This window comes from Nannobrachium achirus, assembly GCF_963921795.1.
Source record: "Nannobrachium achirus genome assembly, chromosome: 8".
Classification (NCBI taxonomy): Eukaryota; Metazoa; Chordata; class Actinopteri; order Myctophiformes; family Myctophidae; genus Nannobrachium; species Nannobrachium achirus.
This window is the reverse complement of record NC_137817.1, coordinates 32,541,396-32,559,467: the sequence shown is the minus strand read 5'-3', so window position 1 is coordinate 32,559,467 and position 18,072 is coordinate 32,541,396. Positions and strand designations below refer to the sequence as shown.

The window sequence follows — 18,072 nt, the reverse complement described above, 5'->3', positions numbered from 1 at the left end:
CAGATTTGTCAAAGAATGAAGTACAAAAATATATTTGGCAAAATAATATGAAAATGAGAGCTTCACAGGGTCAGGTAACCCCGCACACCAAGATAACGATTTTTAATGTGAAACCTGTAGGTGAAAATTAAAGCTGGATTTAACAATAATAGTTTGAGCTTATTCATCTCACAGCTAAATAATTAACTTGACTTAACTCTCTCTCTCTCTTTCTCTCTCTCTCTCTCTCTCTCTCTCTCTCTCTCTCTCTCTCTCTCTCTCTAGTTAGTTTGGTTATCTGAATCCAGCTGCGTGTATGACAGAATGTAAAAAATAACAGGTGTCAAGACAGCAAGTGATGAAACCATAATGGCAACATGGCAGTGCAAGCTTTAGTCTGCTTTTCTCGTTTGTCTTTCCATGACCCTTGGTCCCTTGGACAGAAATGTGAGTCTTTCCGCATTGGATGTTTGGAGGTCTGTTTCAGAGTCTAGACAGTAAGGCTCCCGACACAACATTTCACACAAACAATCACACACAAAGGCACACGCACACGCACACGCACACACACACACACACACACACACACACACACACACACACACACCCACACACACACACACACACACACACACACACACACACACACACACACACACACACACACACACACACACATACACACACACAAAAGACACACAGGCCTTGTAGTGCAGGAGCAAGAGGGTCAGAGGGCTGCGTTTTCATTGATTAGCAACTGTCTGTCATAGGTCAACGAAGAATGTAGTCGGTGGTTACGGCTACAAAGGCGCCCAACGCGGTGTAGACATATATTAAGCACTGGAATAAGGTCGCCGCATTGGTGGCTTGTTGAACCCCACTAGGGGGTCGAACAGTGGTCCGCGGCGTGCACTTGTGCTTCCTCCGCGTGATGGTCCCGTCCGGAGAAGTGTGGTCATATTTGCCACCATCTGTGAAATCTGGAGAGGAATCCTCTTTGTCTGCCATGACCTCCTTTGAATGGTGCACCTCGTTATCTCCTTTCCCCTTGTTTGCCCTGTTGCGGGGTTTAGTGCAGTTCCGAGCGCGGCCGGGCCTCGAGGGGTGCACCACGCGGGTCTGTCCCCCAGAACCGTTTATGGACGGGTTCACTGTGCCAGACAGATTGTTGGTCTTACTCTGGGCCCTGGACTCAGAGTTGGGGACGGTCGGGGAGCAGTTGGGAAAGTCTTCCTTGACCACCTGCTTGAGATCCTTCCCAACCATGTCGTCCGGGGCCTGGCAGCCCACCGAGGAGGTGGAGCCTCGGAAGCGCTTGAGCCACTCCCACAGCGACACGGCCTTGCAGTCACACACCCAGGGGTTGTCGTTGAGGCGCAGGTACTCCAGGGCCGGCAGCATCTCCAGGCACTGCCCAGACAGCTCCTTCAGGGTGTTGTTGAACAGGTAGAGGGTGGTGAGCCGCCGCAGGTCGTGGAAGGCCTGCCGGTCCACCCACTGGAGCTGGTTGTGGTGCAGCAGCAGCCGGTCCAGGGCCCTCAGGCCTCGGAAGGTGTTCTGGTGGAGGCTCCACAGGCGGTTCCCATGCAGGAACAGGTGGCTCAAGTTGTGGAGGTCCGCGAACGTGTCGTCCTGCAGGAACTTCAGGTGATTATCCTGAGAAGAAATACAAATGGTACACAATAAAATGATAGCGCCACAAGGCAGTCTATAGATGTGCATAGTTGAGCCCCTTGACTCGTCACATTTCAGTTGGAGTGTCTGGTTGTGTTTGTTTTGTTATTTTCAGCACCTTCTAGAGGACAAAGTTGCAGACAAAGGGACGTGCACATACAGTAGGCCTACACACCATGCATGCACAGACAGACAGACAGACAAACAGCCTCATTGCAAACTTTGCATCACTTTGCTTTGATAATCAACCTATAGCTGTATTCTCTCTGTGTTCCATCTGGAATTGCTATGTTTTCCTTCTACCGGTGTGTAACATGGTATTGTTAATATTTTCTATACATTTCAATTAGGTATGATATAATTCAGGGGTCTTCAACAGAGGGTCTGGGACCCCTAGGGGGTCCCCAGAGTTACTACAGGGGGTCCTCCAAATCTTTCTCCTCCCAGCTCACAACACCTTGCAGCCTCATGAGCTTGTAGATCAGCTATTTTTGGCAAAGAGCTTTGGTGTAGAGGGGAAAAAGAGCAGAGTATTAATGTCAAGTTTATTAAGTATTGACAGTTCATCTGTCTGAAAACACAAATTGACTTGAATCCAAAATACACTGATGAATGTGCTGTCAAACAATGAAACTATATGGAATCTATGAACAGGTCCCTGGGGGTCCCTGCTTCATTTCTCTCCACTAAGGGGTTCTTGGCCTGAAAACGTTGAAGACCCGTGATATAATTCATACAGCCTTTCGTTAAAGTCTCAGCAGAAATCTGCCTCGTACCTGCAGGTAGAGATACTGCAGGTTCCTGAGGCCTTGGAAGATGTTGTTGGGCAGTGCACTGAGACCACAGCGGTACAGGTGCAGTGCGTGGAGCCGCCCCAGCCCATGGAAGGTGTCCGCAGCCAGGGAGCGCAGGTGCCGGTTATCCCCCAGATCCAGCTCCTCCAGCAGCGTGAAGCCGTGGAACGTTGTGGGCTCGATATAGGTGATGTTGTTGGAATAGATCCAGAGGGTGACCGTGGTGCTGCTGAAGTGGCCCTGTAACAGCCGGTGGATCTTGTTGTTCTGCAGGAAGATGCGCTCGCTGTCAGGGGGAATGCCTTCAGGGACCGTCATGAAGTTGTGGGCCTGGCAGGAGACGGTGCTGGGCCCAGTGTAGCAGATGCAGTGACGAGGGCAGGACCAGGAGAGCTCCAGTCCACAGAGCACCAGCAGGAACTCAAGCCCACAGCCTGCAGAAAGAATGCGCACGCACACACGCACGCACGCACGCACACACGCACGCACGCACACACACACACACACACACACACACAGGCAGAGAAAAGAGGGAGAGAGTGAGAGACAGACAGACAGGAATTAAGGTTAGAAAATATAAAGACGGGAATCAATGACACACAGAGATCACACAGACAAAAAAGTAAGGGAGAAAGAATTAGTGGAAGTATACATATATTTGGACTATGGGTTTGATTCTCAATTAGAATTAAGCCTTAATACTTTGATGTTCAATTCAGAACTTGATAGGGCGGAAGATTAGTAATTATTCGTTTTTAATTTTTTAGGAGGTCCAGTGAAATTGGTTGAGAAATCGAAATGATTTAAGAAGTCAATTTCTTTCTCACAAGAGTGATATATTGACTAGGAAAGGCAGTGAATGACAGAGGGTATAAGAAATACAGACGTGGTACAGGGCTAAACAGTGAGTGCTACAATGAGAGGGATGATGAAGAGGCCGGACAGAATGACAGATATATTTATATTACAGAGAGAACTTCTACTCTGATAAATGACTACTGCCAAACGGGGCCACCTGTTGCTAGGCACAGCCTTTTTTATGGCAGGATAACACTGGGATTGCATTTGTACCACATTATTTGATACAAACACGGACAACGTTTTACTCTTCTCTCTAGCCCTGGAATCTTTGAGTCGAAATCCTCCAGTGCCCGAGTTTCTCTTTTAGGCCTGTGCTGAAGAGTCTATTGAACACAGCATCTCATAACTCCTACCCTTGTGAGTCACTAAATTTATCAGCCGAAGCCAACTGAATCCCCTGAGCAATACGTAGATCTCTACACACATACAGTACAGTATATGCACACGTCACACATTGCATCTTTCCTATATTCCTCCAGCCTTGGGGAGATGTTCCATTAATAACATGTAGCTTATTTATGTCCATCAGCATGGCTATGCAGCATCCGTAGCTGTGATCAGCCAGTTTCAGTTTGTCTTGTTAAATGGGGCGTGGAATGCTCGTTTAAACTCATAGTAAGCTTCACTGACACATTCAGCCCCCTTGCAGTGAGGTGACACGATTTTGCAGATCCTAGACTTGCTGGCTGTGACTTTATCCACAGCCTCATCCCAAATGAAAAGAAAGTACGACTCACATCCCATCATGAAAAGTCCCCTCTGACAACCTCTGGCTGTGTTCTACTTAATTTATTATTCAAGGCGTAGTGGCAGTGTGATTCACTGCTTCTAATCGATATGCCTCTGTTGCCTTTTAACTCACCCTGTAATCCCGGGGCTTTTACGGTGGAATTCAGGAGCAGAAGAATTATTCCTTCGCGGGAGACAGGCGTATTTACCAGAATATATTTTCTCCCCAAACGATGGCTAAGCTGTGACATTCAGTGTCTGACTCCACTGACCTTTAGCAGTAATTCTCTCTCGCTCTGTGTCTTGGCTTGCACTGCCAGAGAGGAGTGCTGGCCTATGTGTGTCACCTGAGCAGGAGGCGCGTGCTCCCCTGGGCCCTGCGGTAATCCTGTGTGTTAAGCCCTCACACTAAGTGACAATAGGGAAATAATGCATCCTCCTTAATCACCAAACAAATGTGCCCCCAAAATGACAAAATGAGACAAGTCTTTATGGGTGAGAGGCTGTCAGAAGGTTAAACGGTGCGTGTGTGTGTGTGTGTGTGTGTGTGTGTGTGTGTGTGTGTGTGTGTGCGTGCGTGCGTGCGTGCGTGCGTGCGTGCGTGCGTGCGTGCGTGCGTGCGTGTGTGTGTACATAAAGATCTGTATCTAGGTGACCGTGTGCCATGTTTGTCTTTGGGAGTATGCCACAAAATGATGCGGCCTTCGGATCTTGTCACCAGATCACCACTGATATCAGTATCACAACAAATGTTCTGGGTTACCAGTACCGGGACATCGCTCACTGCAAATTCTTTGTCTACCCCACCCCACCCTTCACACACACACACACACACACACACACACACACACACACACACACACACACACACACACACACTGAGCATTGAACATCCTCAAACGGATAAACACAAAAAGACAAATAGATCGTCAGTCATCTGTCTGTGGAAGATTTGCATTATACGTTGGTGCGGGGTACACAAAACACATCCTTGTCGGAATGTCTTTGACAGCATTTCCGCTGAATATTGCTTCACCTACATTTTCATTACACTGTAACTACAGTTCATGCCACACAATAAACATCTCCCACTGTTGCATTCACAATGCATAATATACTTACTGTTTGTTTAGACTTACTGTTTTCTTTTTTTTGTTCTTTCATTTTCTTTTCTTTACATATCTACTGCATAGTACTGTGTTCTATTCGTCTGTCATTCAATGTTATATGAGATACTTAAATGGTTTCCTGTGGAAATAAGCTTAGTCTTTTCTAGGATCTCCTTTTAGTAGACCTTGTACCAGTGCACCGTACGGTCATGAAACTGTACCTTTTCCTATGCAAACTTCTAATAAAGTCTTCAATCAATCAATCAATGCATAATCTATTTCTTTAGCATTTGTTGGTATGTTCCTTTCAATCGGACTTGGCCGGATTACTTCCAGGAGAATCATTATCCATTCAGCGGATCTTCCGATCACTGCCCTTAATTATATATATTATTTTCTGAGACGTGCTATCTCCATTTACACTTTGCTTCATGCATGTCTTAAATAGAATTAGGTATCAGATTTACAACTGGAAAATGATCAGAGTGGCTGAGGAAAAGAGTGATAGGGAAAGTGCAAGAGAATGAGGCTGTAGATCCTGCTTAGATACTGAAACAATTTGAATCAGTGATCGCGATACTAATCATGTTGGACACATAAGGCTGCCCCTCCTCTCTTCTCTCTCCTCAGGTTGTCAGGATGCAGTAATTGATTCTTTGCCACGCTTAATCCTGTTTCCCTCAAACGACTGATTTTAGCTTTGTGCCAAATACTGTATTTCTGAGAGCGTTATAGGAGAAAGAAGAAATTATAATAATAAAATAAATAACCGCATCGCAATACAGCACACAAGAAGCTGCTTTTCCTTCCCTTCCCTATCAGTGGAGTCTTTCATCACTGATGAGGATGACAGAGACGGGGTGGTCTGTAGATGTGAATCCTGCACAGATGCTTAAAATAACCCGTGGGTCGCCTTCGGGATGCAGTGAGAATGACGAGAGAGGCGACTCCACCCTATTCACTGTTTTCAGCCACACTCACTGCAGTATAGGAGCAGCAGCAGCAGTATGCTGCTGTGTCTCATGCATAAACTACACTACTGCCACGAGAGACCTTGCACTTCGCACCTGTCAGCCCACTGATCTCATCACCCCAATGCACTGGCACAGCTGTGCTCGGCAGGCATACATACACATACATACATACTCAGTGTATACACAGTACATGTGAGCGTGCACAGACATGCATTCACAAGCTAAAAATGCCTGCGTGTTATATACTGTATAGCCTGCATGCCAACATGGTTAAGGAATGAATGAGGCTGATTGTGACTTGGAAAAAGAGTGCTTGCCCAGAGTATTTTGCAGATTGTGTTTTAATATCACTGGATGGGGGGAGTGGGGGTGGAACTGCTGTTGTCAAATCGGAAAGTACAAAATTAATTTGTGTCATAACTGCATTATGTGCTCACACAATGAGCTATTCAGCTGAAATTGTATTATATAAATGGCTTTGGATACGACAGTGCATGTATATGCTATTCATGCCTATTGGAATTTGGCAGAATAAAGGGACGTGCTCTGAAAAGGAGACTATATTTATTTCTGGCCTGAGCTGTGTGTAAATACCCTTGTCACAAGTCTCTCACCTCCTATTCCTCCCTTCCGTCCCCTCCCCTTCCCTCCCAGGTCCCCACTTCCTCCCTGGTTCATGATGACAGATGCAGTTGATGGCTCGTAACAAGGAGAGTGATTAAACTCCCTGCGACTGGGTCTGAAGTGTGACCCTGCAACCCCACATTTGGCCAAGTTCCTTTCTTCCCAGCAGGCACAAATTGGGAAATGATAAATAAATTAATGAAATAGAAGAGGCTCAGGACCCTAGATGGACAATGAGAAATGACGGTGTAGAATATCAATGAAACATAGTTCACACTAGATTTGCCCTCATGAATAACACATCTCCGCTAATAGGAGGGAAACGGTCTGTCTGTGGAAGGCCGCGACTCTGCCCACGTTAAAGTGAACAAACTCAATTTCCTGTGTCTCTCCAAGGACCATGATAAGCATCCTGGTGTTTCTACTCTTGCTATTGGCTGACCATAAATAACGCCATGGCTCATGACCCTTCCAGAATGTGTTTACGCATGCTCAACACGATGGTATGGGGGTAATGCAATAAATTATACTATTGATTCTAGGAATATCTGGGAACTATGCATTGTAATTAGCACTCTATGGCGCGCTGTGATGCTATGCCATTATAAAACAAGATTAATCAGATCCAAGCGTGAGGTGTCATCAGGACAATTCAACAGAATGCAGTTATTACTAAATACTAACAATACTAACAATATGACATCATAATTATATCTGTAAATTGTACTGTATGTACAGTAATAGTATGTGAAATAGTTTATTAAAGCTACTAAAGATGCTGCACAACATAACAGACAACAAAATATTACCAAATCCAATTCTGAGATATCCACTTTGGATAATAGTTTTCATTACCTTGCCTGCAGCAATGTGTGGCAAGATATTGCAATTGGTCCTGTTTGTTTGATTGTTAGCAAGATAACTTAGAATGGATGGGCATAGTTTCATAAGACCTGGAGGGACTGATCAGAAGGCAGCCCCAAAGAGATAGTTAATTTGGAGGTCAACACATTCAAGGTCACAATCGGGGTCATGGTCAAAATGTGCGGATTAAAGAGCATATGAGATAATTGAGCAGTAAGAGCGAGATCATTTAGCGACCTACAACCGGGTTGCAACGTGGTCGGTAGTTTTCAGCGAACGGGTCGCTAAATCGAGCGACCGGGACGCTAAATCAACCGACCGGCCCGGTAAATCACTGACCGCGCCGCTAAATCGACCAACCCGGTCACTAAATCTACCGACCTGCCTGCAGTTTTAGGTCGGTAGATTTAGCGACCCGGTTGGTACATCTAGCGACCCGGTCAGAAGATTTTGCGCCTCAGTCGGTCGATTTAGCGACCCGGTCGCTCGCTTTAGCAGCACGGCCGGTGATTTAGCGACCCGGTCGGACGCTTTAGCGACTTGTTCGGTTTGGAACAAGTCGACTGATACTACCTCGCTGTCACCTTGTTCTCTGAGCTGGCTGTTTGTTTACAGAGGGATACTTCAAATCAAATCATCAGTTACATAACAAGTCTCAAAATACCACACCAAGGCTCTACTAAACTCAAGACAATTGGTCAGTAAGTCAGTTGGTTCGTTCACCGGTCAAACACTTTGGTCCCAAACAAGATAATTAAAAGAACTACTGTCTGGATTTCCATGGCATCTTCTGTGCACCATCAAACTCCCCAGGCAATGGCCCCTACTGATTTTGTTGACCTAATGTCCTTACCTTTAGCAGCCACCTTAAGCCAACATTTCCACTTGCAGACATCTCTAAATGTACAGGGTGGATTGCTATGAAACTCACTGAGCGCATCCATTGTCCCAGGAGGATGACCGTACAGATTTAGGTGACCCTTGGCCCTTCATCTAGCACCACCGTTAGGCCAAACTTTCCACTTGCACACAAGTTATTTCAACATCTGTCAGGCAGATTGCCTCGAGCACATTCACGCTATTTGAGTGACTCCTTGACCTATCCTCCAGCCCAACCCCCAGGCCAAAATATTAACTTTTCAAACTAGATAGTTTCATACTATACATCTTTTTATCTTAATCATTAACCTGACTGCGCCACATGGTGGCAGTAGTGCGTACCGCCCTACTTTACCATCTGAGATCTCTCGGGGAGAGTTGATAACACTCGTAAAGTCCCGGGCCGGTCGAATCAGCGGCAGCTAAGGGCGGGCTCTGAGCGGCTCTGAGCCAATAGAGTCTGATTGCAGACCACGTGGAAACCCAGGAGGCGGATTCTGGGTGCAACGTCATGCAGACAGGCCAATATGAGTGGTTGGAGTTGGCACTCCCAGACTGTGATAGAGAGACGGCCCCATCCAATCACCTGCTAAAGAATTTGAAAAAATGGCCCGCCCCTTACATCGGGTCTGCCCGAGCGATCCCAGATGATGGTAAGCAGAGCGGTATGCAGCCAGGCATACGCACTGCTGCCATGATCTGGCGCAGTCAGGTTACTTAATCTTAGATTCCAGCTACCAACTACACCACAATGCTATATGCTTTTTTTCCCCTCTTTTTCTCTACTTGTCGGAGGTCAGTGACTGTCTGTTCCAATCACCCTTCCAGCGAACTTATCACTGCAGGAGTGTTGTGAGGCCTGCCTATCTGTAATAGTGCTCCACTGGAAACAAGAACGCTCAAGTAATTATTTATTTCAAGGGGATTAACACAACACTAAATCCATACCACAAATACTTTCATATAGTTTCAACTATATTTTGTTATGGCATTAAATGTAGACTAGTGAGTCGTTGATTCATAAAATATGTGCTTATGAGCTTGTGAGAGACACTTTGGGGAAATGAAATGAGAGGCTATTCGAATTTCAAATGCATAGATAGGAAAAGGGCATAAAGCACCTATACAACACTTCAAAACACACTGTCTGAGAGATTCCATTCATGAGAAGTTTCTTCTCAGAACAAAGGTTTAGAACTAGGAACTGGTCATACACAAATACAATACCTCATTGATGTATTATGGTGTGGAGAATACACACCAGCAAATATGCATGTAATGAAACCTACTGTATATATAACAACATTAGGACCATTAATTTAAACTCTGAAAGTGTAATGAAAGCGATGCATCATACAAGGAAGTTATACTGGAGTGAAAGCAAAAATGTTCAGAGTTTCCCATAATGTTGGCCTATATAGGCCTACTACTCTGTGGTCCATTGACCATTCACACAGTGACCATTTTGCTCCTACATAATACTCTTATGTCATACTTGGGAAACTATACTACACTATACAGAGAGTACGACATAATCAGCTAAATGGACACTGTGTGTTAATATGGTCAAAGTTTTGCACAGTACATACGTGATATCCTGCTGTCCTCTGTGCTCTTGGAACTCAGTTGTCCAGTGTCCACTTACTACTTAAGATTCAGTTAAAGTGACTGATAACACTCATGGTTACCTCTATAAAGTTTGATTGTCACTTCTTCACCTCTCTGGTTGAATTACAATGGAGGTAGCTGGTGCCTGGGTCGGCAATGGAGAGAGATGAGCATTGAAGGCCACGCACACAGAATCTGTCATGAATAAATTGACTCCTTCATTATTGATGTTTATGTCTGTTAAGTCCTTTTTATTTTACGGCCATATGATATGCTGAGCAGCATGTGGCTGATCAATGGGGCAGCACTGCCGGTAAATCTCTTTGGACTCAGAGTTTGCGGCAAACAAAGTGAGAGATGGGGCTCAGAGAAGGTGAGCGGAGAGAACAACATATGGAGGGAAGGAAGCGGGGAAGGGAGATGAAAGATTATGGCAGACAATCAAGATATAGAGATTTCTCTCAACTTAAACTGCAGAGAGCTGACCCCTGGAAACCAGAGACAGACATGATGCTGCTTCTCCACACAAAAACGTGCTTGCACAAAGAAACGAGAAATGAGTGACACCAACCTCTTCAGGGTTTAGGAATCAGAGGGCCTATTTTATAAATAACTCTTCCACATAAGCAGTGCCATATGGAGCATGTCTGGATATAAAAGCGAAGGTTTGTGAAGCTTGTGCTGATGAATAGAGCTAATTTGTTACCGAGACTGAATTCAAAGGTGAAGCTGAGGTGGACACCTGAGCTAGTCACAGACATTTAATACCAAAGCTTTAATTAACCACCTTAATGACATAGAGTAGGTACTAATTCTATTTGCAAATTATTAGTGCCCACAAGCCTTTTATGCTTAGTTAATACCTTCATAGCTTTCAGTTGAGAAATATTGATTGATGTACAGTAACACAGTATATACGCGCACACGTGCACGTGCGCACGTGCACACGCGCACACACACACGCACAGTCACACGCACGCACGCACACACACAGACAATACACACACACACACACACAGAGACACACACACACACACACACACACACAGCCCAAGTCACCGCTACTGGGGCAAGACTATGCACCACTACTTACCTCCATTTATCATAACAGCACAAAGCTAAATGATTCAAATATATTGCCTTCCCTGTGGCGTTATTGCAGTGCACTGCCCAAATTAAACTAATGGTTCCACCAAAGATATAAATCATCCGAAGTGTATCCATACGTACAGTAGTTCATGTATTTCACTCAAAGTGATACAAGGCATCTGTAATGTAGTTCCTGTAGCTTGCAGCGGTGTAGAGGCTAATAATTAGCTTTCAGGCGGGTCCGCATCAGTGTGCCGACGGGCCGGTATTCCGACACTAAAACTAACCCTAACTCTACCCCTAACCCTAAACTTAACATCAGTAACCGTACCTCAGTAACTAACCTGCCGACGCTAGTCGGAACAGCGGCCCGTCGGGATAGTGAGCGGACCCCCTTTCAGGCTTGATGGTCTGTAACTCTCAGAAGGGCCTGGTATAACATGGAAGTCTTTAATCTACAAGAAAATAGAAAAAGTGCTAGAGAAGTTGTCAATATGACGATATTGACATTTTGGTTTTAAGAAAATGTAAAGACTAGAAAGAAGCATGTCAAGACACGACAGCAACTGTTTGGTGAACAAGGGGAAGGGAAATGTATTAGTGTTGGTGGTTGAACAAGATTCTGGAAACGTGGAGGTCAATTTACAGTCTGATTCTTTTGTAAGCTCTTCTAATGGATCATGTTAGGTCATTTAGCCACAGAGAAATTGTGGTAGCGGCATCAATAACAATGGTCCCATGGGCGCATTGTTAGCTCCACCAGGATGCTGCAGATCCGTAATTAACATCTTAGCAATCAATAAAACAGAACTCAAAACAAATACAACAAATTAAAGGATGCTGCTTACTACACTATTCCATAAAAAGGTGCAGTGTCTACCCAACACCTTTTTCAGCACAATACCAGAATAATAATAATATATCATTAACGCTTGCTTTATGCTAAAAAACAGAGACCAACCGGGTGCTCAAGGGAGATACAGGCGTTTTAAAAAGTATGTGGTGCTGCTAGGATCAGTGGGAAAACACTGTTAAAAAAGGACGAGCACTCAGAAGTCAGGAGCACTCAGAAGTCTTGCTTTATGCTGTTTAGCATCATTCACTACTAATGTTTATCTAATGTCATGGCATTTCATGTGGAGCGTCTATTTAAAGAGTCCAATCACATTAATGTTTACGGCATTGTTGTTTTCATGAATGTGATTTAACAATAATGAAATGCCCAAGCCCATTATGTGACAAACATGAGGCTCAACTCTGAAATTCTGGATCCCTGGCTTACTGTAGATCTCTTCAGCAGCGCCAATAGGCCTACTTCTGGACCTGTTTTGAAAAGCCCACCAGGCGAGAAGTGAGTCATGTTGGTAGTGGCGTTAGGTGAGGCGTTCAGTGCAACAGGTTCTCACCCCTATTGCGTCATACAACCGACGCGATCTTAAATACCGAATGCTTCTCACCATAGACGCGGACGGATTGCCTAATGTCTCAAGGGTTAGACGCATTGGGTGGTCTAAGAAGAAAGAAAAAAAAGTAGTTCCTGATGCGGGATTCGATACGCTCTGAAGGCTTCTTGGTTTACCAGCCACCCGTCGCTACCGTTCACGCCACTATAAACGACGGAGCAGCGCCGTCTCAGGCGGCGATGACCCCCGTGAGTCGCCACCGAGGCGAGCGATAGCGAGCCGAGTTGCCGCGACGAGCGGTGGGAACGCCGCATGAGCCGACTCAGCCGCGTTACCGAATTACGTGCCGTTATGGACAGAATAGTAAATCTTGACCAGGGGACTGCTTCCGCCTCCGAATGTGGCTCAAAGAAGGGACTACGTTATCATTTCACGTTTTGTCAAAGATAAAAGCACAAAAAAAAAAGTACTTCCCAGTCACTCTCGTTAGCTCAGTCGGTAGAGCATGGAGATGCAAATCCAGAGACCGGGGTTCGATTCCCCGTGACGGCTGTCAGTGAAAAATCTTCCAGTAAACACATGTCGGCGCATGCGTACTAAGACTCTGTCTCGTCCAAAAACTCTCCGTCTCCGTCGCACCCTAGACGCAATAGTCACTCCCAAAACTTCACAGGGGTGAAGCAAAGGAAAGAAAGACACGGCGTCAGGAGGGTGACGCAAAGTGAGTGAGAATGGGTTGTTCAGTGACACGTAAAAGCGTTTAAAGATGTGTTTAATTAGTCATTCCGTCACATGGTTGTCTGTGTAGTAAGTGGCATGGAAACACGTTGCAAAGCAACATCCTTTGAACTTGTAGATCTGCTATTTATTATTCTACCCAACAGCAACGATATACAGTAGTTGTATGTGTATATATATATATGAACATACAATGCATGTAATATGGAATGATAGTTCAGCCTCTAAATCATTCATCAAGCTTTTCTTGATGAATGATTTAGAACCTGAGTTAGCTATGTATGGGTACATCAGGTCACTGTACTGTATAGCTGTCCTTTAATGATACTTAAAGATACCATTCTATAACTCACTTCTCTCTACTCTCATTGTAACACACTAGAGGGTCGCGGCCCTTCGGGCCGCTCACATCTAGAAACATCACATCTAAAAAATAAAAAAAAAGTAAAAAAAAAACAAAACAAAAAAAACGTAAAAAAAAAATTGGGGGGGGGAACTATTGTGGCGGAACTATTGTGCCGCAGCGCACGTTTCCGGTCGGACATATTTGACCGGCGGACTATTTTATACAGAGGCAAAATATGAGGGTAATAACGAATACAACTGTATACAGAGGTTTGGAAACGACATCTTGCAAAGGTGACATGGGTGTTTGAATTTTTAAGCTATATTTAGTACATATGTAGTACATCTTGGCCAAGTGGTTTGGTATTTAAGTTAGCGATACATGACCCGGAAGTAGATCACTTACTCTTTTGTAATATAAAGATTACCGATGTCTCTGGTTGACAGTGGCACATTTCGCTCAGGTTTTTTCATCTCACTCATGTCACTTTTGTCTGCTGACCTCACTCAGCAACAAAATAAAATAAACAAAAATGTAAATAAAACAATTCACAGGAGGCAAGCAGTGATCACCCCATGATGTGCACTGCAATGCAGTTTCAAATGCACAACATTGCAGGCGCTTTTTGAGAGTAAAAAAATAAAAAAGAAGAGAAAACATGCATGACATGCATGATCTGGGCAGATTGCCTCAGGAAATGTGTCAATGTGAACCACATGTATCCCCTAAATAAAAGCTTAAAGAACCTCTGCTACACAAGAACTACTGCCCTTGCATACAAACTTTTCATGTGCCCTAGATTCAACGGATCAATTATTCATTGCAGGTGAGTTTGGCTCCATATACCGGTATGTAAGGGTACATGTTCGCGTGCACGTACACGTACACACACACACACACACACACACACACACATTCACACACGCACGCACACACACACACACACACACACACACACACACACACACACACACACACACACACACACACACACACACACACACTCTGCTCTTCCTTTCTCTTTCTCTAGTTTTCTTACGCTTAATGAATTGACACGTCTAATGGGTCCGACTCCAGATAGCCAAGAAGTGCAGTGCTGAACACCAGTCCTTCGTCGCTCATTAAGTGAAGATGTAATGGGCTTACCAGGAGAAGAAAAGCTGTTATTGGGGCTGGTTAGAGCAAACACTCAGCTTGCATGAGGAACACACAAGACGAGTAGCCTACACATGAGCAGAACATTCATACACGTGTGCACAAATATCCATACATTCTCGCGCCCACACACATGAGCGCGTGCACGTGTACATATGTAAGCTGTATGCTCCCAAAACATACTGTCAACGCACTGCAAAGGCCTCAGTAAAATACAGGCAACCAGATGCAGCACAGACTCAAAATGCTATCCCACAAATGAACTCAATGTGCATAAACACAAACAGGCTACTGTTATTTACATAAGGCAATCTGATGCAATTACTCTGCAATGCCTATACAGTATGCAGGCTGCTGTGGTGGTGCATGTGTGCCTCTTTGCATGCGTGCCCTTTCAGATAAGGCAGGGTGGGCGCAAAAAAAGAAGCACAACGTGGTGAAAGAAATGGGTTTGTTTGGGGAGAGAAGGGGAAGAAAGGTGATATAAAGGGGGGGGGGGGGGGGGTATGGAGGATGGAAAAAGACCTCGATCTTAAGAGAGTAATCCCTTTTCATTAAGTGTACTTTTTCAGACCCTGAGAGCTTTGCCATTGATCCTGGTGTAACGTCAATTCATTAACTGCGCTGGGTCTCAGCAAGGCTTATCACCACGAAGGCCGTCAACGCTCTCTCAACACATACTCTGCATTTCACTTAATCGAGTAACGGGATGGGCTGCTATTCTCTGGGTCATATGTAACTGTACAGTACTCCAAGGCTCGTCAGACCAATTCTTCTCCCGTACATTGTTTTTCTTCCTGACTGGAACCTTGTCTTGTCTCTCTACGCTTTTGCCTCGCTGATTTTATCCTTATTCAATCTATCTTAGGTTTCATATTGTCTATCTCTGGCTCAGTATGATGACTTATCATCACCTCATTCACCCTATTCTCTGCAGTGTTAGGCCTGCCCTTGAGTGCCTGTTCTCCCTACTTGTAAACGTCCCTGTTCTGCCTAGGTAGACACTGAACACGCACACTCCCCTGAGATTCACCAACTCCCCATCCACTGCCCTGCCAGGCACCAAGGTCTTTACATTGTATGCAAAGTATGTTTCATTAATGTCCACACCACACATATGTTGATAAATAAATTATTAAGTTAAATAAATATGGATATGGATAAATCCATAACCAAAATAAGACAGAGACAAGCCAAAGGACTATCAATAAATTGCTGTATTGAAGAGAGTCAGACAAAGAGACAAACAGTGAGCTACCATCCTAGTGGCAGCCTGCTAATTCTCTCTCTTCCCAGATGGAAGTTAATTGCGACCGTAAGGTCGCAGCTTAGTTGCGACCGTCAGGGAGCAGTTTACTATGAAAACCTCCACCGGCCGTCCGTCGGTCGGTCGGTCGGTCGGTCGGTCGGTCACACGTCACACGTCACACCTTTGCCCTGCTCATATCTCTGCATCAGTATGACATCACACCACATGTGTACACAAACCTTTGTTGCGACCGTCAGGGAGCAGTTTACTATGAAAACCTCCACCGGCCGTCCGTCGGTCGGTCGGTCGGTCGGTCGGTCGGTCGGTCAGTCGGTCACACGTCACACGTCACACCTTTGCCCTGCTCATATCTCCGCATCAGTATAGGGCTTGTTTGTTTATTGTATGACATCACGCCACATCATCAGCTGTGGACTCTGTGATGTCATCGTATAGGGCTTGTTTGTTTATTGTATGACATCACGCCACATCATCAGCTGTGGACTCTGTGATGTCATCGTATCTCCATATATGGCCATCTCCGTATATGGAGATATAAGTCGTCCATGCCCAAGTATGGGCTGGTGAGGTCAGACTTTGTGTGATGCGTAGGTTATCTCCATATATGGAGATTCAACATTCCAGGTGTAACTATGGCTGCCCGTATGACGTGAGAGGTGGAGGTTGTGATATTTGTGGAGATAAGCGACCAACGGTCGCTTATCTCCCGATTAGGGAGTCTTACTGGTTTGCGACCGTCAGGGAGCAGTTTACTATGAAAACCTCCACCGGCCGTCCGTCCGTCGGTCGGTCGGTCGGGTCGGTCGGTCGGTCAGTCGGTCGGTCTATTGCGACCGTCAGGGAGCAGTTTACTACCAGTAAGACTCCCTAATCGGGAGATAAGCGACCGTTGGTCGCTTATCTCCACACATATCACAACCTCCACCTCTCACGTCATACGGGTAGCCATAGTTACACCTGGAATGTTGAATCTCCATATATGGAGATAACCTACGCATCACACAAAGTCTGACCTCACCAGCCCATACTTGGGCATGGACGACTTATATCTCCATATACGGAGATGGCCATATATGGAGATACGATGACATCACAGAGTCCACAGCTGATGATGTGGCGTGATGTCATACAATACACAAACAAGCCCTATATAAAGGGGCAATTCTCACCAGGGAAGAGAGCATTGCCTGGAATGTTGAATCTCCATATATGGAGATAACCTACGCATCACACAAAGTCTGACCTCACCAGCCCATACTTGGGCATGGACGACTTATATCTCCATATACGGAGATGGCCATATATGGAGATACGATGACATCACAGAGTCCACAGCTGATGATGTGGCGTGATGTCATACAATAAACAAACAAGCCCTATATACTGATGCGATACGATGACATCACAGAGTCCACAGCTGATGATGTGGCGTGATTGCGACCGTCAGGGAGCAGTTTACTACCAGTAAGACTCCCTAATCGGGAGATAAGCGACCGTTGGTCGCTTATCTCCACAAATATCACAACCTCCACCTCTCACGTCATACGGGTAGCCATAGTTACACCTGGAATGTTGAATCTCCATATATGGAGATAACCTACGCATCACACAAAGTCTGACCTCACCAGCCCATACTTGGGCATGGACGACTTATATCTCCATATACGGAGATGGCCATATATGGAGATACGATGACATCACAGAGTCCACAGCTGATGATGTGGCGTGATGTCATACAATACACAAACAAGCCCTATATAAAGGGGCAATTCTCACCAGGGAAGAGAGCATTGCCTGGAATGTTGAATCTCCATATATGGAGATAACCTACGCATCACACAAAGTCTGACCTCACCAGCCCATACTTGGGCATGGACGACTTATATCTCCATATACGGAGATGGCCATATATGGAGATACGATGACATCACAGAGTCCACAGCTGATGATGTGGCGTGATGTCATACAATAAACAA

The 18,072-nt window shown here is 45.2% G+C and overlaps 1 protein-coding gene across 1 annotated transcript; it reads right to left on the bottom strand.

Moving 5' to 3' along the window:
• Positions 1–750: 750 nt before the first annotated feature.
• Positions 751–6,798, bottom strand: rtn4rl1b (reticulon 4 receptor-like 1b; the record flags this gene model as incomplete). Its single annotated transcript, XM_080731831.1, has 3 exons — positions 751–1,635; positions 2,430–2,881; positions 6,735–6,798. The coding sequence occupies 3 exons, from the start codon at positions 6,796–6,798 to the stop codon at positions 751–753; spliced, it is 1,401 nt and encodes a 466-aa protein (XP_080587957.1).
• Between the last annotated feature and the right edge of the window lie 11,274 nt (positions 6,799–18,072).